Here is a 23,493-nt window from a genome sequence, read left to right as displayed (position 1 = left end):
TGATGGGTACTGTCAGTCAGGTACTCTGTGATGGGCACTGGCAGTGAGGTACTCTGTGATGGGTGATGATGGGTACTAGCAGTCAGGTACTGTGTGATGGGCACTGGCAGTGAGGTACTCTGTGATGGGTACTAGCAGTCAGGTACTGTGTGATGGGCACTGGCAGTGAGGTACTCTGTGATGGGTACTGTGTGTAGAAGAGAGGAGGCGGCTCTAGGACCGCAGCGCTGCCTGTTCTATCAGGGTGGATGCAGAAGAAAGAAGGAGGAGAGCTCCTGTGACCCGGGAGGAGGATAGGGCGAGGAGAGAGCAATGCTAAATCAAGGGTACTGTTAGGAGGCACAGACACCCAAGGTAGGGAAAGGATCGTACGAGGAGGAGGTGTGTATGTGATCAGCAGACACACACACACACAGACCAGTCCGGAGAGATCGGCCTCCCTCATTCTCCTCTCTAGGTATCACACAGCAGGTCGCCCCGATGAACATGTCAGTGTTGACTTTACAAGAATATGAATTCGAGAAGCAGTTTAACGAGAACGACGCGATCCAGTGGATGCAGGAGAACTGGTAGGTGCAGGCTGATCGCCCTCATTGATGAGTCTATGTATCTGGATGGATGGCATGGATGGCATATCACCCACACATTCATTCTGTAGGAGTGAGATGATGATGGTGATGATGTCCCTCCCAGAGGATTTCACCTTGTGGATCACATGCACGATGTGCCCTCCATGTGTTGCCCTGGGGATGCCTCTCCCAACATGCAGCCATAGGCCTTTGTGGCATATGAAGGGTGCAGGTGTCATGTGCTGGGGCCCTGGTCTATCCACAATGAATGGAAGCTCTATATTTCTGGACTGGGTGGCTTACATGGCTTTCCACATACGTGATCACTTGCATTGCCCGGGGCAAGAGCGCATACATGGGCAGGAGGGGGGTTCTGGTACAAGCTAAGAGGCCCTGCTTCGCAGACAACAGAATATTTCTGCCTTCATCTGTGCATGCTGATAATAGTCATCAATATATGGCAGCAGTAGTAATAGCTGGATCTGCTCTGCTGGGGTCAGGAAACTGCAAATCAATAGCTGCCATTGATCAGTTTATTGCATTCAGTTTGTCAAACAAGTGTTTGGGGTGTGGATCTCCTGATTTCAGGTACATTAGAATGTTGTGGATGTGCCAAGTTCATGCTTTTCTACCTAAATCTGCCATGGTCTGTTTGGAAATCAGGCCATGAAACACACAATTGCCTTATTTAACCTTGCAGAATGTTGTTGTTGTTGTTGTTAAATATTTTCTTATATGTATATATTTTATTTTGGTGTAACAATGTGTTGGGTTCATGTTTTATAAATATAGAGGATTGTTTTCAAAAATCTTCATTCATTCTTTATTCTGGATCTTAAAGTATTTAAAGACTTGAGGCAGGAGTAAAGATGCCCACACACGCATCAATACGATTGATTAAAATGATCACATTCAAGGTCAGTTAGAAAGCATCAGATATGGTTTATTCACCTTTTTATTAATCGTTTCCTTCACTGTAAAAAGTCTTTGAAAAAAGTAAAAAAAAAACAAGGTGATTGTTTCTGAATCAATTGCTTCATATGCCAAGTGATCAGCTTCAATACAATCAGTTTTCTAGCCCATCCAATCACTTATATTAGACCCAGCAATGTGGTCATTATAGCAGGAGGAAATCTATAAATGTTCAGTTAGGTCAGAATATTGATATGATTGTTTTATCAGATGAATGGATCGATTAACGTATGGGCAGTACAGCCTCGGAGTTCTATGCTTCTCGAGTTTTGTTCTACACAAGGTACTGTGCCCACAGGGGCATTCAGACACGTAGTACTTGTTAATCTAAATGAGTTTTGACAAAAGAATAAAATGCTCGGAATGAAGCGTTGACTTGATCCTATTGGTGGGCTGAGACATGTCTGTGTTAATAGAAGTTTTCAAATCTGTCCTGCACAGGGTAAATTGCCCGCAGTATATTGCACCCTTTCTACCCCAGAGGAACCCTTGATATTATAACCAAGTCCCAAGGAAAACCCTTGCTAAAAAGGAAATTATCTACCTTTTAGGTCTACTGGTCTAGTATGTTGTAGTTATAATTAAATAATACTGGGGTAGATTCAGGTAGATTTGCGCAAGTAGGCGCAGTGCACCGTTTTTGCTCTACCCTTGATTTCTGCGCTACCCTTGATTCACGGAGCAGTAGCTCCGTAAATTGCGTGGGCGCTCCGGCAAAATGCCCGGCGTAAGCGCGTGCAATTTAAATGATCCCATAGGGGGCGTGGATCATTTAAATTAGGCGCGTTCCCGCGCCGAGCGTAGTGCGCATGCTCCGTCGGGAAAATTTCCCGACGTGCATTGCGGTAAATGACGTCGCAAGGACGTCATTTGCTTCAAAGTGAACGTGAATGGCGTCCAGCGCCATTCACGATTCACTTACGCAAACGACGTTAATTTCAAATTTCGCGAAGCGGGAACGACGGGTATACGTAGCATTGGCTGCCCCTGCTATTGGCAGCCTTACGCAAAAACCGACGTACGTAAACGATGTAAACTGCGTACGCAGGGCTCGCGTAGGGTTGTGAATCGACGTTAGTATGAAATTTGCATACTATACGCTGACCACAACGGGAACGCCACCTAGCGGCCTGCGTAAGAATGCAGCCTAAGATATGACGGCATAAGGAGCCTTATGCCAGTCATTTCTTAGGCTGCAGTCGGCGTAACGAGGTTCCTGAATCAGGAGCATTCGTAATGCCGGCGCAGGTAAGCAATTGCGCTGCGTAACTATGGTTACGCAGACGCAATTGCTCTTTGAATCTACCCCACAGAGTGTGGCATACCTAGAATATTTGAAACCCCCTACTCTAGTTGATAAAGTTATTTGCCTAAAGCCTCGTACACACGATCAGTCCATCCGATGAGAACGGACCGACGGACCGTTTTCATCGGTTAACCGATGAAACTGACTGATGGTCTGTCGCGCCTACACACCATTGGTTAAAAAAACGATCGTGTCAGAACGCGGTGACGTAAAACACAACGACGTGCTGAAAAAAACGAAGTTCAATGCTTCCAAGCATGCGTCGACTTGATTCTGAGCATGCGTGGATTTTTAACCGATGGTTGTGCCTACTAACGATCGTTTTTTTCCCCATCGGTTAGGTATCCATCGGTTAAATTTAAAGCAAGTTGGCTTTTTTTTAACCGATGGTTAAATAACCTATGGGGCCCACACACGATCGGTTTTGACCAATGAAAACGGTCCATCAGACCGTTGTCCTCTGTTTAACCTATCGTGTGTACAAGGCTAAAATGAAAATGAAAACTATCAATAATGATCAGAAAACAAATGCAGGCAGACTTCTTTACATTGGTAGTCAATTGAGAAAGGCTTCCCAAAATTGTAGTCAGAAGGAGAGGCGTGCCCTAACATTGGTGGTCATTAAAAAAGTGGTCCCTTTCCAAGTGGTTGATCCCTGTTAGGTTGGAGGTCAATTGAAAGAATGAGCACTTTCATTGGGGATCAGTTTGAATAGCACTACCAAGAGAAAAGAAAGAAAGAGGGCGCACCAACCTTGTGCATTATCCTATGGTGTTTATTAAAAATGAAATAAAAAAACTACTGACAAACAAATGGAAAACATTTGCGAAAAACAAAAGATCTCCAAATGACAGCAATTGTTCTGAAGATGAACGACTCCAGATGGTACCAGAGGAGTAAACAGGGGCCACTGCCAGCTGACGCGTTTTGAAGGAACACCTTCTTCTTCAAAGCCCAGCCTTGCCGAATGTTTTCCATTTGTCTGTGATTAGTTTTTTATTTCATTTTTAATAAAACCCACCTAGGGATAATGCACAAGGTTGGTGCGCCCTCTTTCTTTCCTTTCTCTTGTGATCGCTAGGATACCCCTATCCTTGAGGGCAGCAAGGCCTGTGACACCGTCCTTTCCAACCCTAGTTTACCCAGTACCCACAGGAGTATTTGTCTTTCTGAATAGCGCTACTCCCTCCCTCAACAGGTGGCATGTTGTCAACTGGTATTGGCCCTGGAACTATGCAGGGACCATCAGATGCTAAGTCAATCAGCCACTGCTCAAGGAACCCCTTGCAACCCATGTAGGAGCCCTAGGGTTCCATAGAGCCATTATTTACAATGGCTGGTAAAAGAGAGGCAAGAACTTATAACAATGGAATCCTTTATTCAAGATGCTACAAATTCAGATTTAACAAGAGAATGAATTGTGCCCTAGCCAGCCATGTGCACATTCTCTACAGCCTGGGCAGGAAGTGGGTTTAAAAGTATCTGCAATTGAATTCTACTTTGGTATTATGTATAGTAATACTAAGGAAAGGATTAGTCCGCGGTCACAATATCTGTCCCTACCTCTGTTCTGGGCTGTGGGATTTTATTTTTTTTGTCAAAATAGTATTAGGCTGCATTCACACCTAGACGTATGTTACCGCGGCGTATTTTTCCGCGACAAATTGCGGCGTTTTGTCCCGTGATTTGCCGCGACAAAACACGGTAAAATACGCTGCGGTAACATACACAGGAGGGGTGACAACATTGTCAGCTATGGCCGAAAGCCGCCTGAAAAAAAGGTCCGGGACTTGTTTTGGGCTTCAGGCGTTTCGGCGTTCGGCGTGGAGATGTGAACCATCTCCATAGCCGACAATGTAAACTCACCCCTCCAGCGTATCAGGGGCTGCTGCGGCGTCGCGCTACAGGCGTATATACGCCTAGGTGTGAATGGGCACTTAGTTTTAATGTTTTCTTGGTAAAGGAGAGCTCCAGAGGTAACATCTTTTCTGATGACAGAGTTGTTTACAACTCAAGGTATCCCTTAGTAATATATTGCTTTTATTTCTGAAATTGAAGGGCTGCTGTTATGCAAATTAATGGTTATGTTAAAGCAGAAAGGAAGAATTTTCTTGCATCTGTCTCCACTGATTTATGGGAATCTGTAGGTACTATGCTGTACCTATACCTCCGCCCACCTTTGACAGTTAAGCCAATGTAAAGTAATTCTGCACATCCCGCATCGGTTGACCTCCTATACACCTCACTCTGAATGATCCATTCATGTGGCAGTGGTGCAGGATCGGAATGACCTTGTTGTGCAGTCATTCTGAATGACTGAAGGTCAAAGCCAGTCTGTACCTGCACCTCTGCTTTGTGAATGATTTATTCTGAATGAGATGTAAACATCAACAATGTGTTGTCAGTGCATGCGCAGAATGACCACAGCCTTCAATCGTACAGAGTGACTAAGGCCAAAGTCATTCTGCATCTGCACTACTGATGAAACATTGTTATTTCCCTCCCTCCTCCTGACTGCACATCGGTTATATCTCAGCCTAAATACTTGCACCTCTCAACCCCCCCCCCCCCCCAAATATTTTTTAGTTTTCATAGGGGGTCTATTAATCAATACCTATCCCTGTGATCCCTTGTTAGGTGAAGGAAATCTTGACAATTTGTATACAGCCATAGACAGCCACAAAGTCCTGTTGTGATCGGAGTTAGGATGCTACAAATCTGCTCAGCAATACATCCTGAACATAAGGAAAAAGTTACCTTTGGTGAAAGGTGCAAAAACAATTGTACACTGTGTACGTAGAGTTAAAATGAAAATGCAAAGCTTCTTTAATATGGTTCTCCATCTTTCTGTAGCTGCCCTATGTACACAATTTGTCCATTAACCAACCACTTTCCTTAAAGTGGATGTAAACCCACTCTCATACTTTCTAAACTACTGCCATAATGCTGATCTATAAGGATATAGATGCCTCCTGCATGTATCCTTACCTGTCAAATGTTTCCCCTCTGTCTGTTATAAGAACTGAAAAACTGCAGATTCTGTGGGTGGGTCTGTTGTCTGGAGCTCTGTGGGTGGAGTCGTGATGTCAGTAGACTCCCCGCCCACCTCTATACTCCCCTTACACTAAATTCTGCTATGATCACTAACATCCAGTCAAACTCCAGAAAAGTAACCACATGACTTCAGAAAAGGAGTGGGGGTGGGAATTAAAAAATAATGCCTGTCTTCAGGCTAGTGCATGAGATATGTAAATAACCTGTCATTCACAGCAAAGGGGCGGAACGGACTAAGGTTTTTCTCTGAAAGTCCGTTTTATTTCACTGAACAATAAAAGAGGATTGCTCAGAGCTGGATTAACTCTGTGTGGCAAGACTGGGCACAGATGATAGGAAATCTTATACTGTACATTGTGACATCAAAAAAAATCGGGTCTACATCCACTTTAGCATTATTATGGTGTCAGTAAATTAGGAAGAGCGGATCTAGCTAAACTCAATACAGTGTATAAATATATATACAACACCTGGGATGCATATATATCCTCTACACACTGTAACTGACTAGCCTGCCTGCCTGCCTGCCTGCTCTATCTAACTCCAAAAAATGACATTCTCTCTTTCTCTGTCTCTCTCTGTAAACCACCAACACACTACACAAGGCCGACTTCCAGGCAGCATTATATAGTGTGGGGCGTGTACTAACCCCCCTGAGCCATAATTGGCCAAAGCCACCCTAGCTTTGGCCAATTATAGCTCTCCGTTTTTTGCGCGCTGTGATTGGCCAAGCATGCGGGTCATAGTGCATGCTTGGCCAATCATCAGCCAGCAATGCACTGCGATGCCGCAGTGAATTATGGGCCGTGACACGCCACTCGAATTTGGCGCGAACGGCCCAAAACGTTCGTAATTCGATGAACGATCGAACATACGATGTTCGAGTCGAACGTGAGTTCGACTCGAATAAGAAGCTCATCCCTGGTGCCCACATCCTTGCAAAAAAATATTGCGCCCAGGGCAGCCATCCCTCCTGCCCACCTTTTGTCCCAGCCCTGGTGGTCATATACACTTTGATAAATGATCAACTTCTTTTTTCATAATTGGCAAAATCTGTGCTTTTTGCACTAATCCAAATCATTTGGTGGAGGGGGGATTATAGTGTGGTGTTGATTTTCAGGGATTGGGCTTGGCTCCTTAGTTTCAGTGAAGGGAACTCTTAAAGCGGTAGTAAATCGATGTGGTGTGTTTTTTTTTCTGGAACTTCCAAAGTTAAAGCGGTGGTTCCCCCTAAAACAAATTTCTAACAATACATTCGTAAGACCCGTTACACTGCGGGTAGGCTGGCTTTTGTTTTTGTTTTTTAGTACATACCTCGATCTCACCGTTTCGTCCCTTGGCGGTGGGCGTTCCTAGTTGATTGACGTTTCTCCGACGGGCGCATACTGCGCGTCACGACTTTCCGACAGAAGCCGAACGTCATTGCGCAAGCGCCGTATAGAAACGTCAATCAACTAGGAACGCCCACCGCCAAGGGACGAAACGACGAGATCGAGGTATGTACTAAAAAACAAAAACAAAAGCCAGCCTACCCGCAGTGTAACGGGTCTTACGAATGTATTGTTAGAAATTTGTTTTAGGGGGAACCACCCCTTTAAGCTATAATGTGCTAGTATGCAGCGCATACTAGCACATTATGTGAGACTTGCCTTAGAACGAAGCCCTTCCAGAGGTGAGCTGTCACCACCGATGAGGCTTCCATCTTCACCCGTCTCCCTTCTGGGTTTGCAGACTCCGGCTCAGTGAGTGGCCGGAGCCACAATGACGTCACTGCGCACGGAAGTCGCCGTTTATGGCACAGGACTCTGAAGGAACGGCCCAAGTTACAGGCTTATCTATAGGTATAAATTATGCACAGAAGTTTACTCCCACTTTAAGGTATCAGCATACCAAGACAATTTGGACAATTTCATGCTCCCGACTTTGTAGGAACAGTTTGGGGATTGCCCGTTCCTGTTCCAACATGGCTGCACACCAGTGCACAAATAAGGTCTATAAAGACATAAAAAAGTGAGTTTGGGGTGGAGAAATTTGTCTGGCCTGCACATAATCCTGACCTCAACCCGGTAGAACATCTTTGGGATGAATTAGATTGGAGATTGTGAGACAGGCCTTCTTGTCCACATCAGTGCTTTGACCTCACTTCTGAAGGAATGGTCAAACATTCCCATAGACACACTCCTAAACCTTGTGGACAGCATTCCCAGAAGAGTTGAAGCTGTTATAGCTGCAAAGGGTGGGCCAACTCAATATTGAACCCTACGGACGGAGACTGAGATGTCATTAAAGTTCATGTTTGTGTAAAGGCAGGCGTCCCAATACTTTTGGTAATATAGTGTATCTGTTAGTTATCAATCACATCTTCCTTTCACCACAGATGCGACCTCATCTGATCAATCAAAATATGACTGCATTCATGAGCAAAGTATCTCAGTGCTGCCGGTCAATGTAAAACCATCAATGATATTCCTCCCTGGCTGATTGACTCAGTTTGACTGAATCCAATCGAATTGAGTCCAAATCCATCGGAAGAGAAGTTATGGTTTTTCAATTGTCTGCAGATTCCATTGTTTTTATTAAATTGCACATTGATTGGATTAAAAAAATAAATAAATCATGTGGTCACCATTACTATGAGCAGGGCTGTGTGACAGCAGATCACTGTAAGGAAGGCAGAGGTGTTGAACGATTTCAAGGAAATTATGCATTTAGTTTGAGAAATGGGCAAGCTGAAAACCAATAAAAGATAACTCCACTTTCATTGGGAAAAAAATAGCAAATAAAGAAAAAATAATATAGCATATACAATTGCAATACAAGTCATATTGTAAAATTGAATGTTATAAAAAAAAAAAAAAAACGTTCCTTTTCAATCTGCAGCGACTGTAATATACTATAAATGCAAAGCATGATGGCTGCATGGAGTCGTTCTGTACACCGAATGTGAACTGACCTCTCCCTAGAAACACCATCCTGCTTGTGTGATTGGCTCACTGATTTTCCCAGGAGTCTGCCAAAGGTATAAGTCAGATCTCAGGCATCTCCTGCAACAAAAATGTCATTTTTGGTGAGATATTTCCAATTGGAACACATCTAAAGGGATACAGACCCAGCAGCTTTTCTCATTAGTGCCCTGCAGCTGTCACAGCTGACTGATAATTATGAAACCACTCCCATTAGACCTACTTGACACAGAGGCACAGACAAACACACATGGATGTCTTCAGAATAACAAAAGGTAGGAATCTGCAACAAAAGTTGTTATAATCCTTGCAATGCACATAGATCACCCAGAGGGGAATGTTTTTTTCCTCAACAAAAGTGGAGTTACTCTTTAAAGGAAACCTGCAGTGAGAGAAATATGGGTCAACATGACAACCAAGCTAAGTATATACAAAAGGAGAGGTCAGCCATGGCAGCTCCTATGTTTCTCTCATGAGAAGTTTCCTTTTAAGGCCGGGTACACACGGACAAACATGTATGGTGAAAGCGGTCCGTCGGACCGTTTTCACCATACATGTCTGCCAGAGGGCTTCTGTACGATGGTTGTACACACCATCGTACAGAAGTCCGCGCGTAAACAATACGCGGGGCGTGTCCGCGGTGTCGCCGCGTCGATGACGCGGTGTCGCCGCGACAATGACGCGGCGACGTGCGCGGCCCGCCTTTAAAATGCTTCCACGCATGCGTCGAAGTCATTCGACGCATGCGAGGGACGGCGGGCGCCTGGACATGTACGGTAGGTCTGTACTGACGACCGTACATGTCCGAGCGGGCTGAATTCCAGCGGACTGTTTTAAAACAAGTCCAGGAATATTTGTCTGCTGGGAAAAGGCCCGGCGGGCAAATGTTTGCTGGAATTCGGCCCGCTCGCGCCCACACACGACCAAACATGTCTGCTGAAACTGGCCTGCGGGCCAGTTTCAGCAGACATGTTTGCTCGTGAGTATGGGGCCTTAGAGGACTTCAGGGAAGAGAAGTATGAGTATTAGAGGAGATAGGCTATAAAGAAAATCTGTTAGGCCCCGTACACACGAAAGGATATCCGCTGGAAACGGTCCGCCGGACCGTTTCCAGCGGATAAATCCTCTGGCGGATTTGGATCTGATGGCTGTACACACCATCAGATCGAAATCCGCGCGGAATACATCCGTGGTGACGTGTCGCGGCGACGTGCGCGACGCTGGAAGGGTAATACTTCCACGCATGCGTCGAATCATTACGACGCATGCGAGGGAGGGGAGCGGACGGACTGATCCGGTGAGTCTGTACAGACGACCGGATCAGTCCGCTGGACTGGATTCCAGCGGATAGATTTCTTAGCATGCTAAGAAATTTTTATCCGCTGGGAATCCAGCGGCTGGATTTTTATCCGCCGGGTCGTCTGTACGAGGCCTAACGGTTACAACCTGACAGGTTTATTTGAAGGCAGTGCAAAGGGTAAGAATAGGGTTATCAGTTTAGAAATCAAAATAATAAAATATAAAAGGTCTTGTTTTTATGTTTATTTTGTATAATACATTCATAATGCACAATTAAAGGTGCGTGCACTATTTTTTCTCTACCGCAGAGCATCATAATACATGCTAGTGGCGCACATAAATGCAAGGGCATTGGGTTGCCTATAACTTTTGGCCAACCGCATATATGTAGGGGCAACAAAAGTGGGCTTTAATGCCCAGCTTGGGGTTACCACCAGCTCTCAGTTACAGCTCTTGATGTTGTAGCCCATCACGGTGGTCATGTGATAGAGAAACCGCACCACCTCCTGGGCATTAAAGCCCACCTAAAGGGCTGCTGGAAGGTGGCATTAAAGGGTTAAGCATACCAAGTTGTCTTTTGGAGCATTACCAAGGCACAGTTGTGTGAACCTATCCGAAGGCTGCTTTCACACTGGGGTGCGGGCGGCGGCGGCAGTAAATCACTGATATTTTTAGCGACGCTTTACCGTCGGGTGCTTTTAACCCTCGTTGGTGGCTGAAAAAGGGTTAAAGGCCCTTTGCCGGTGGTTCCCGCCGCGCTGCCTATTTACTTGAATGGGCAGGAGCGGTGTACACACCGCTCCAAAAATGCTGCTTGCAGGAGTTTTTTTAACATCCTGCCAGCGCATCGCCTCAGTGTGAAATCTCTCGGGCTTTCACACTGAGGCTGCAGGGGAGAAGTTTTTTTAGGCGCTATTTTTGGCCCAAAAGCGCCTGAAAAACACCACAGTGTGAAAGGGGTCTAAAGGAAACCTGTCCTGAGAAAAAATATGTATGGTCTTATTGCTGACACCTCCTGAAAATGCTAGATGCCTGGTTGTCATTCTGAGGCTATGGCTTCTAACCTTTGACGCGCTGATCTGGCATAAATATCGATAAAAGGAACTTTTCTGTGACTTTTAGGCTCCATGAACACTAGCATTTTTTAAAAGCTCAAAAAACGCTTGATGAACAATCCTGATAATGAAATGTTTGTGCCGGCTAGTAGTAGCGTTAGTGTTTTATTAGCATTTTTGCACACGAAGGGAGAAAAAAAAAAACACTTGAAAAAAGCTGTTAGGAGTGTTTCGTTTTTTTTTTCTGCCGGGAAAAAGCTCCCAAAAACTCCACAAAAAAATAAATAAATTCTGCTCCTAAATGCTGAAGCTTTAAAAATGCTTCTAGCATAAAATAGTGCACATGGAGACATATGATTAACATATATATTCGCTTCCAAGAGCAGAAAAAAATACTCATAATAGCGTCTTGGAGCTTAAAATAAAAAAAACGCTAGTGTGCATGGAGCCTTCATTTTCTGCATCCTTTTTCCCAGTCTGTGATTCTGAAGTATAGAAGCCAGAGAAAGGCCGGGAATTATTTTCACAAGATGGCTGGCAATGGTCTAAAATGTTTCTCCTTTGGCAGCAGTACTGTTATCTTTAAAAGGCAGCCATATACAACCATGGCATCCACTTGCCGACCGCCCACAGTACATTTACGTCATTACTTTGACATTAAATACCGTTGTTATGGCAACAGCTAGCTACCATAACACTGGTATTATTTTGTACTGTGGGCGATTTCGATTCTGATAAAAGCGGCCCCAGTGGTAGATTTGTCACAGGTTCACTTTTCGAGGCGACGGGATTGGTGCCGCCTCCTGCCGCTACACGATCGTCTCTAAGCTTACCCAAGCCGATCAGATCCCTCAGATTCCGGGCCAGGAAGTTGAGGGAGAGCAAGATAGTCCCCACATTGCTCTATGCTCTTGGAGGACCAGAGCAACGTTAGGCCCCGTACACACGACCGGATCTGTCCGCTGGGATTTATCCGCGGATCAGTTCCAGCAGACAAATCCGGTCGTGTGTAGGGCCTAGCGGACATTTTTCGGCAGACATTTGTCCAGCTGACCGTTTTCCAGCGGATAAAAATTTCTTAGCATGCTAAGAAATCTATCCGCTGGAAACCTGTCCGTCGGACTTATCCGGTCGTCTGTACAGACTCACCAGATAAGTCCGACCGATCCCCATCCCTCACATGCGTCGAAGTGATTCGACGCATGCGTGGAAGTATTTACCTTCCAGGGTCGCGCACGTCGCCGCGGATGTTTTCCGTGGGGATTTTGATCTGATGGTGTGTACAGCCATCAGATCAAAATCCGGAGCAGGACCTGTTCCATCAAATAATCCGCCTGTCTGTACGAGGCCTTAGACGTCACTTTCGCCTCTTCGGGTTTTGTATTTTTTTCTGTTGAATGCAAAATATCCCCCCCTTTTTTTTTATAAATAAAGGTAAATGAAAGATCTGGGGTCATTTCAGATCTCTCAATAAATAGGACCTGTCATGCTTGTTTCTATTACAAAGGATGTTTACTTTCCTTAAATAAGTAATACAAAAATAAATAAAGGGTCAGTGTAAAAATGAAATAAAAAATAAATAAAAAAAGCACTAGACCTCCTCTGTAACACTAAACAGGTAACCTGTAAAAATGTTTAATGTGTCCCATTTTTCAGTACTGTAGTTTGTCGCCATTTCAGGAGCATGCGCAATTTTAAAGCATGACATGTTGGGTATACATTTACTCAGCGTAACATCTTTTACATTATACAAAAAAAATTGGGCTAATGTTAAAGGTGTGTTTTTTTATTTTTATTTATTAAAGTGTATTTTTTCTAAAACAAATGCGTTTGAAAGACCGCTGTGCAAATACAGTGTGGCATTAAATATTGCAATGATCACCATTTTATTCTCTAGAGTCTCTGCTAAAAAAATATATATATACAGTATATAGATATATAAAATGTTTGGGGGTTTTAAGTAATTTCCTAGCCAAAAATACCAATTTAAACTTGTAAACAAAAAGTTCCAGAAAAGGCCTGGTCTATCCTGGATATGAAATTGCCTTAGAAAATTCAATAACTATTAATAAATATGCTAGCATTTAAAGTGGATGAATGTCACAGATGTGTGCTAAAATATGTTAACTGTATTATGTTCTGAAATGTAAATAATTGCAAGACCATTGAAGCCGGAACTACACCCTCTTATCCTTTACAGCCAAGGACGGTGCCATCTTAGGGCCAGATTCACAAAAGAGATACGACAGCGTATCTCCTGATACGCCGTTGTATCTCTGTGTTAGGGCCGTCCTAACTATGCGGCTGATTCATAGAATCAGTTACGCATAGCTAGCCCTAAGATCCGACAGGTGTAATGGAATTACACTGTCGGATCTTAAGGATGCAATTCTAGGCCGGCCGCTAGGTGGCGAGGCCATTGCGGCCGGCGTAGAATATGCATATGAATACTTACGGCGATCCCCGAACGGCCCGTCGATCTAACTGTACGTCGTTTCCGCCGAGTTGCGCCACGTAAAATTAGGGCTGAGCCCTAGTTGTCCTAAGCCATGTTAAGTATGGCCGTCGTTCCTGCGTCGAAATTTAAAAATCAACGTCGTTTGCGTAAGACGTCCGTGAATGGCGCTGGACGCCATTTACGTTAACGTCGTAAATTACCGACGTCATTTAGCTCAATGCACGTCGGTAATTTACCCGACGGAGCATGCGCAGTACGCTCGGCGCGGGAACGCGCCTAATTTAAATGGTGCATTTAATTTGGACCTCGAGATTCCTGTCACCTTACCTGGTGCACAGTACCACTGGTAGGCGTCCTTACCCCGACGCCACCATGGGACCTTATGTGGTCCCCCTTTCTTGTGGGTCCAATACCATGGATCCCCCTCTGTGGAGGCTACTAGTGGCCCGAGAAATCCTTATCCGGGCTCCTGTTCTCGGGGCCCCCTACTTGCACTACAAATCCCTGTATTCAAGTAGGTCCATTCGCCCATACACGTGCCCCATGGTCGGTACACGGGACCCTCTGAGGTGACGGCCGCCTCCCCCGCTGGCTTCATATGTGGGGGGGTTTTTAGACTCTTCTGATGAAGTGGCGCACAGCCACGAAACTAGTTAAGATGTTGTGATATGACCTTCTACCCACTATGCTTCTCCCCCTTCTGGGGACTACTATACTGGCGATTATGTTGGTCATACATTATGTGTTGTTTTGTTACCAATGTATCCCCTTTGTGTCGTTATCGACATTTTATTTAATAAAATTGTTTTTTATTATTTTTTACTTGTTTTGTTGTACACTACCCACATATACTACCAGTACCGTGATAGTCCAACAATGGCCCATTTACTTCCCCCATTTTGCTCTCGGGTTGGGGACCCTAGAGCTAAACTCTATATATCTAGATTCTGGATGATGGTACGCCCCCTTAAAGTGTAAAAATGTTATACACTCTCAGAGGTTATATAACTATTTAGAAAGGATAGCAGCATATACCTTAAATATAAAGTATAACCTCAAGTAATAGACTTTTCTTTTCTTTTTTTTTAAACATTTGGCCGACCAGGAAAGTGAATGTAATGGTTACTTAGCTTCCCCCACTCCTATGGCATGTCTCGTAGGCCAGTGGGTTGTGCACACTTCGGTTTTAATATACAAGGTTGGTGCACAGTGGACAGACACTTGTACAATGTTTGCCCACGTAGTTGCCAAGCCCCCATGTTAATTGCCTGATTGCCCTTATGCTTCCTTGGCCCCTGAGGCCCTGTACACACGAGGAGACATGTCAGATGAAAACGGTCCGCGGACCGTTTTCATCGGACATGTCTCCTGGGAGCTTTTGGTCTGATGTGTGTACACACCATCAGACCAAAATCCCCGCGGACAGAGAACGCGGTGACGTAGAAGACACCGACGTTCTCAAACAAGCAAGTGCAATGCTTCCACGCATGCATCGAATCAATTCGACGCATGCGCAGGATTTCGGTCCGCTGGTTAGACGTACTAACCAGCGGACATGTCCGACGGACAGGTTTCCAGCGGACATGTTTCTTAGCATGCTAAGAAACTTTTGTCCGCTGGAAACCTGTCCGCTAGGCCAGGAAACCTGTCCACTAGGCCGTACACACGACCGAACATGTCCGATGAAACTGGTCTACGGACCAGTTTCATCGGACATGTTCGGTCGTGTGTACGGGGCCTCAGCCTTTTCTGTTTCTCTTCTAGTGCCTGGTCCATGCTCTCCTGCTGCTGCCTTTTTTTCACCCCACATGTCTGTTCCTCTTTGTAGCTACAGCTCTTGGTACTCTCTCTGCTAAGCTTCTCCATTACCAGAGATCCAGGTGAGGTTCATCTTTCAGCTTTTCCATAGCTGCAGCTCGAGGTTTGATGTACTCACCAGCTTCTCCACAGCTATTTTCTTCTGGCACTCACCATCCATCAAATTCTCTATACCGGCACTCCACCAAGCATCTTTCACCTGGTATGCTTCATCCATCTGTGTCCCTCAGCCACTCTGAGGCCCCGTACACACGTCCGAGGAACTCGATGTGCCAAACACATCGAGTTCCTCGTCGAGTTCAGTGTGGAAGCCGCCGAGATCTTGGCGGGCCGACTTTCCTCATTGAACAACGAGGAAATAGAGAACATGTTCTCTTTTCGGCCCGACGAGTTCCTCGTCAGCTTCCTCGCTGAAAAGTGTACACACGACCGAGTTTCTCGGCAGAATCCAGCTCCGACCAAGTTTCTGGCTGAATTCTGCCAAGAAACTCGGTCGTGTGTACAGGGCCTCAGTCCTTACAGCTGGACAAATCTAGTCATCTTTCAGTGCTTCTGTTGGTTTCTTCAATTTCCTCCCTAGCCAGCTGTTTTTTTTTGTCTGTGATACTATCAGATCTTTCTACTGTGTCTGCTAGTATTAAGGGAAGCACCCTGGTGGCTTCCACTGTTTTTCACCATTTTCTTGCTAGTTGATTGGCTTATTTAGTCAGTTTTCCTTTTTGCATCCTCCTACTGAATCTGCTGGTATTCTAGGGCAGTGTTTCTCAACTCCAGTCCTCGAGGCGCAGCAACAGGTCATGTTAGTGACCTCTTGTTACTGTCTGATTTCTATAATCTCAATAAAAGGTTGCTTTCTTTCTTCATTTTTGAAGTTTATATTTTAGGCCTCATGCACACAGGGCATTTGCTTTTCTCCCCTGAAAAAAACTTCCTAAAAAAACTCACCTAAAGCTGTGTATTGCACAAGCCTTTTAGGTACATCAAGCATTTGAGCATTAATGGATTTCAATGGCCAGAATACAAATTTATTCTGGTCATTGGAATGCTTAAAGGGTCACTAAAGGAAAACATTTTTTTTGCTGAAATTACTGTTTACAGGGTATAGAGACATAAAAGTTACCTGATTCCTTTTAAAAATGATTAAAAATAGATTAAATTCAATCATATAATGTGCCTCTAGTTTCACTTTCGGTTTTAAACTGGTTTCATGTTTATGTGAAGTAAAGAGACCCACAGAACAAAAATAAACAAATCCAGGGCAGTGTTTTATTTTTAAAATGAATCTGATTGGTTCTGAGGAGTTTTAGACACACAGTAATGACAGCTTAGACCACCTTGAAAAGCTCCCAGTACCATGGTTATAAGGAAACAGGCAACCAGGAAGTGTGGAGATCACAGCAGAATTACAGCTACTTCAAAGCAAAAACGAACAATGAGGACATGAAACCAGTACTTCAGTAAGGTAAAGGAAGCTATTTAGCTAAAAAAAAATTCCTTTAGTGATCCTTTAAACGTGCCTAGCGTTTACATACGTTTAGGTGTGTCGGCCGTTTTTTGCTCAAGCTCCTTTTGCGTGTGTTTTTTTTTCTTCAGCCTGTAAAAGTTCCTTTTCTAATACATCTGTAAACACCTATGTGCATGGACACACATGATAACATCGAGGTGCTTTTACAGGATGAAAACAGAAAACTCCTGCAAAAGCTGTGTTTTTTTTTTTTTTTTTAAGCTCAGTATGCATCAGGGTGGATTTGATTTAAATCAAGTCGATTTAAATCACATTTTTTAAAGAGCACCTGTCATCTCTGTCCCGCAGCGACGCCTCCTCTGACCCGCTGTTGACTCTCCGACAGTCCCATTCACTTTATTGGGACGACTGGTGATGCGGCAGTGACACAACAAGGTGAGGGACGTGGCAGCAGCAGGTGAGTGGATGCCCGCTAACAGTCGCTGCTCTATGATGAGTCTGAAATGACAGGTGCTCTTTAAATGTAAGGATTCTTGCTGGTAGTTAGTCTTTATAATTTTCAAACAAAATGAAGGTTCCCTATTTAGAATAATAAGCTGTCAGGTTAGTAAAACAGCGATATCAGAACCAATTTAATCATACAGTTTTTAGTGTACATAGATTTGCAAAACAATGGGATAAAGGAATATTCCTGAACTTTGTTTTATCTCATGGTTACTGTGCCATTGTGTGAATGCATCAATGCAGTGCATGTTATCTCAGCTTTCAAAGCTTGGATTCATTGACTGAGTTTACCAAAAATGTAACTATTGCAGAATATACAGCATCATGCTACATACCTAAGCTCCATTTCATGCTGAATAAACTAAATTATTAATGTATCTTAAATAGACAACTATCTTAAAGTGGAGCTCCACCCTAAAGTGGAACCTGCGCTGATTGGAACCCTCCCCCCCTCCGGTGTCACATTTGACACCTTTCAGGGGGGAGGGGGGGTGCAGATACCTGTCTAAAGACAGGTATTTGCACCCACTTCCGGCCCAGCATTCACGGGCAAAAGACGGGCATTGCATCACATCCCGTCGCCCCCCATTGTGTGCTGGGAACGCTCGGCTCCCAGCACACAGCGGGAGCCAATCGGCGGGCGCAGCGCGACTCGTGCATGCGCCGTAGGGAACCAGGCAGTGAAGCCGGAGCGCTTCACTTCCTGGTTCCCTCACCGAGGATGGAGGGGGGAGCAGCAGAGTGACGAGCGATCGATCGTCCTCTGCTGCGGACGGCGCTGGACTCCAGGACAGGTAAGTGTCCTAATATTAAAAGTCAGCAGCTGCAGTATTTGTAGCTGCTGGCTTTTAATATTTTTTTTTGGCCGGACATCCGCTTTAAGATAGACTTTTACTCCAAAAGCATCTTATTCAAATAAATTGGATTAAAAAAATCGATTAAAAAAAAATAAAAAATAAAAATCAGATTTAATGTTTTTGTAAACCCACGAACCCCCCCCCCCCCCAAAAAAAAACTAGAAGACAAAGGCATAATGAGCTAGTATGCATGGCATACTAGCTCATTATGAATTACTTACCTTAGATCGAAGCCCCCGCAGCAGTCCTCATACCCCGCTCTGGCCGGCAACATCACTCCCGGATTTACTTCCAGGTATCGCGGGCTCCAGCACTGTGATTGGCCGGAGCCGCAATGACGTCACTCCTATGCATGCACGCGGGAGCCGCCAGTAAAGACACACTCACTGAAGCAACACCACGTACATGCCATCGCTTCAGTGCACGTGTGCCGATGACGTCGGCACATGCAGATACAGGAGATATCAGGGCCGGGTAGCTACAGGTAAGCCTTATTATAGGCTTACCTGTAGCAAAAAGTGTTTTTAACCACTTCCATACAGGGCACTTATACACCTTCCCGCCCAGACCAATTTTTAGCTTTCAGCGCTGTTGCACTTTGAATGACAATTGCGTGGTCATACAACACTGTACCCAAACGAATTTTTTTATCATTTTGTACCCACAAATAGAGCTTTCTTTTGGTGGTATTTGATCACCTCTGGGATATTTATTTTCTGCAAAAAAATAAATAAAAATTTACCGAAAATTTAGAAAAAAATTGTTTTTTTTTGTTTCTGTTATAAAACATTGTAAATAAGTACATTTTCTCCTTCACTGATGGGCACTGATGGTACTGCACTGACGGGCACTGATAAGGCGTCACTGATGGGCACCGATGAGGTGGCACTGATGTGGTGGCATTGATGGGCACTAATATGCCGCACTGATGGGCGGCACGGATGGGCACTGATAGGCGGCACGGATAGGCGGCATGGATGGGCTTGGATAGGTGGCACAGATAGGTGGCACAGATGAGCACAGATAGGCGGCACGGATGGGCACGGATAGGCGGCACGGATGGGCACGGATAGGCGGCACGGATGGGCACTGATAGGCGGCATGGATGGGCACTGATAGGCAGCATGGATGGGCACTGATAGGCAGCATGGATGGGCACTGATAGGCAGCATGGATGGGCACTGATAGGTGGCACGGATGGGCATAGATGGGCACTATCGTATGTGTTGTACTAATGGATGCCAATCAGTGCCAAACAATGCCTTCCAATCAGTGATGCCCATTGTGGGCACTGATTGGCATCCATTGCGGCACTGATTGGCATCCATTTTTTGTGTCCTTCTCATCCCTGGTGGTCTAGGGTGGCATACCTTTTTTTTTGCATCCCTGGTGGTCTAGTGGGCATCTCTGGTGGTCCAGTGGGCATCCCTGGTGGTCCAGTGGGCATCCTCGGGGGGGCTGTGCTGATAATCGATCAGCACAAACCCCCCCTGTCACAGGAGCAGCCGATCGGCTCTCCTCTACTCGCGTCTGACAGACGCGAGTGAGGAAAAGCCGATTACCGGCTTTTCCTGTTTACATTGTGATCAGCCGTGATTGGACACGGCTGATATCCGTGAGAGACTCTTTACCTTGATCGGTGTTGCGGGGTGTCATACTGACACCCTGCAACAACGAGCGCCTCAGAATCCTGAGAACGTCATATGACGTCCAGTCAGGATTCTACAACCACTTTGCCGACGTCAATTTGTCATTGGCGAGCGGCAAGTGGTTAAATAAAAAACTTTTGTTTTTTTTAATCATTGATTTATATCCACCCTGCTTTGCATTGGCTACAATGAGGAAAACTAGAATGTCAATGAAGAACTGTATAGGGTTTGCCTATCTCCCCACTTAAAACCAAACACCTATTAATTACACAGGTTCTGTGGCTGGTTAAGGTGGTAATTAAACTCACTCGGTGCCTTATCTGCATTAAATTAGCCTCAGAACTTGTGTAATTCATATGTGTTCAGGCTTAAAGGGATGAAGTGGCAACCCTGGCTTTGTAGTGGATGGGATCTGCACGTCAGCATCCAGCCCAGGGATTTTCAAGCCTCAGTTTGCCCATTATCAGCTTGCAATTAGCATAGGTCATTTGAAAGCATAGAATGCCTGTTTGGATGTTTATGAAAAAAAAAAGCTGAACTGGTCATTACTGTAGGTTACTTTTCTCTGCAGTGGATTATGCCTTGCCATGAATTTTTTTTTGCGGATTTGTATTGTTAGGACAGCAATGCCAAAACGTACAATGCACATGAGATTCCGCATTACCTTTTAGGATGTACGGTTTAGTTTAGGGTTTTCATAAATTTGATGGCTCTAATTTCCCAAACATGTGCCATGTACCAAATGCAGCATCCAGGGGCGGACTGACAACTCATTGGGCCCCCGGGACATAGGAGATTATGGGGCCCCTGGGCAATAGGAGATTAATGGGGCCACACAGTATACACACACACATATAGTATACATACACAGTATATACACACACAGTATACATACACACAGAATACACATACACACACTGAAAAGGTACTGGAAAGGCTATAAAACACAGCTTTTTACATACTGTCCCTGGTTTTACTGAGGCTGGCAGCCTTGATGGGGCCCCCTAGTGGCATGGGGCCCTCGGGCATGGCCCGAGTTTCCGAATGGTCAGTCCACCCCTGGCAGCATCATCCTTTAGCTAGGTCTGTGTGACATTATAGAAAGAGGGGAGGCTACAGAAATGACAGCCACAGCTATATCTTCTAATGTGCTGCAAGAAATAGACAAATAGGGGATAAATTAGGCAAAACCAATATGTGGGTTTCTTTTTTTATTATTATTGTGCTAATCCAGAGCAATGGCATTTGCTGTTCTGCACAGTTCTTTTATATGGATTTTAGAATAATAAATAAATCAAATAAATAACAAAAATATATTATATCTGTATTAAGACATGTCCTCTGAGAATGTTATCTCTCTCTTTAATTGATAATGACTGTTATGAAGGCACACACTAATTACCCAGGTGAATTATGCGCAATCAGAAGGCTGCAGACAAATGAATTCTCCAGATGACACTACTTGGAATGAACAGTCAGCGTAGAGGCGTAGAAATCTAGCCTTTATTTGCTCTGCATGCAGTTTACATCAAGCGGAGGATAATTGGTTTTAAAGGGCAAGCACATCAAAATGAGACTTGCCTGACTATTTTTCTGGAAGTACTAGTTGCTTGGCTGTCCAATGAGTTTAATATGTTTTGCATCATAGACCCGGAACAGGCATAACGATTTGGAGAGTCAAGTGAAGTCTGATCTTTTATACTTCTCTTGGGTCAGTGATTTAGAAAGTGCTGACATCATAGTTTCAGAATAACAGTCGCGCAACTACCAATTCCAGAAGATGAGGTTAGCAAAAGGCAGCACACATAATTTACATGATAATGGTTTCCTTTAACAAAGTCGTGCATTTACCTGTATTACACATAGGGTTGCCACCGTTTCTTCAAGTCAAACCCTAAGGGGTAGATCCACAAAGAAAGTACGCCGGCGTATCTATTGATACGCTGGCGTAATTTCAAAATTCCTGCGTCGTATCTTTGTTTTGAATCCTCAAAACAAGATACGACGGCATCTGGGTTAGATCCGACAGGCGTACGCCTTCGGATCTTAGATGCAATTTTTCGACGTCCGCGTCAAGTATGCAAATTAGCTATTTCCGACGATCCACGAACGTACGAGCGGCCGTCGCATTTTTTTACGTCGTTTCCGTTCGGCTTTTTCCGGCGTATAGTTAAAGCTGCTATCTGGTGGCGTACTCAATGTTAAGTATGGCCGTCGTTCCCGCGTATAATTTTTAAATTTTTACGTTGTTTGCGTAAGTCGTCCGTGAATGGGGCTGGACGCCATTTACGATCACGTCGAAAACAATGCCGTCCTTGTGACGTCATTTGGAGCAATGCACCCTGGGAGTTTTGACGGACGGGGCATGCGCAGTTCGTTCAGCATGGGGACGCGCTTCATTTAAATGAAACACGCCCCCTACCCGCCCAATTTGAATTCCGCGCCCTTACGCCGCGAGAGATACACTACGCCGCCGTAACTTATGGCACGAATTCTTTCAGGATTCAAAGAAAACAAAAGTAAGTTACAGCGGCGTAGCGTATCTCACATACGCTGCGCCCACGCAGATGTATGTGGATCTGCCCCAAACACTTTAGCGGTGCATAGCATTTTTTTATTTTATACATATATTTTGTTACTACATAACATTTCTAATCACATGAAGTTAATAACAAGAATCCCCCTTTACATCCACAGAGTTCCCCTTTTATATCTAAACTTGCAGAGTTCCCTTTCACTGTTCATGCCGCGTACACACGGACGGAATTTCCGACAACAAATGTTCGATGTGAGCTTGTTGTCAGAAAATCCAATCGTGTGTATGCTCCATCGGACATTTTCTGTCGTAATTTCCAAAAACAAAAATTTGAGAGCTGGTTCTCAAATTTTTTGACAACAAAAGTTGTTGACGGAAATTCTGACCGTGTGTACACAATTCGACGCATAAAAATTCTACGCATGAATTTCATTTTTCTCGGCTCGTCGTAGTGTTGTACGTCACCGCGTTCTTGACGTTTGGAGTTTCCGACAACAATTGTGTTTGACCGTGTGTATCCAACATCCGTCGGAAATGTATCCACGGTTTTGTTGTCGGAATGTCTGATCGTCTGTACGCGGCATAAGGGGGGACTCTGCAGACTCTAATGTAAGGGAGAAATCTGGGGATTCTGACATAAGGGATGCTCCGGGAACCCTGATTTAAGGGGGAACACTGAGGACTCTGATGTAAAGGGGAACTGTGATATAAGGGGTGCTCTGAGAGCCCTGATATACCTTAGTGTACTCCCTCAATGGCAGGAGAGTGAGTGAATAACTTATATAGCACTACAAATGCGAACTAAATCGCCTCAAGGCGCTTGGCATACATTTTTCCCATTCTGTTGACCTTCAGAATAGGTGGGTCTTGAGTTTTTTTCTGAAGGCCAGGTGATCAATTTCCGCTCGGATGCTGGTTGGTAATGCATTCCATAATCACGGTCCTTGGACTTCAAATCGTCGTTCTCCTTTGGTTTTGTAGCGGGCTT

The 23,493-nt window shown here is 44.7% G+C and overlaps 1 protein-coding gene across 1 annotated transcript in view; it reads left to right on the top strand.

Annotated features, from left to right (window-relative positions):
• The first annotated feature begins 222 nt into the window (after positions 1–222).
• Positions 223–23,493, top strand: part of ELOVL6 (ELOVL fatty acid elongase 6) — a 152,501-nt gene continuing 129,230 nt past the window's right edge. The window contains exon 1 of the mRNA XM_040329251.1: positions 223–569. Coding sequence (XP_040185185.1) covers positions 481–569 — 89 coding nt within the window. The 5' untranslated portion in view covers positions 223–480. The remainder of the gene's footprint in view (positions 570–23,493) is intronic.

Source organism: Rana temporaria, chromosome 1 (genome assembly GCF_905171775.1).
Source record: "Rana temporaria chromosome 1, aRanTem1.1, whole genome shotgun sequence".
NCBI classification, from domain to species: Eukaryota; Metazoa; Chordata; class Amphibia; order Anura; family Ranidae; genus Rana; species Rana temporaria.
The sequence above is the reverse complement of the archived record's forward strand: the minus strand, read 5'-3'. Positions and strand labels throughout refer to the sequence as shown.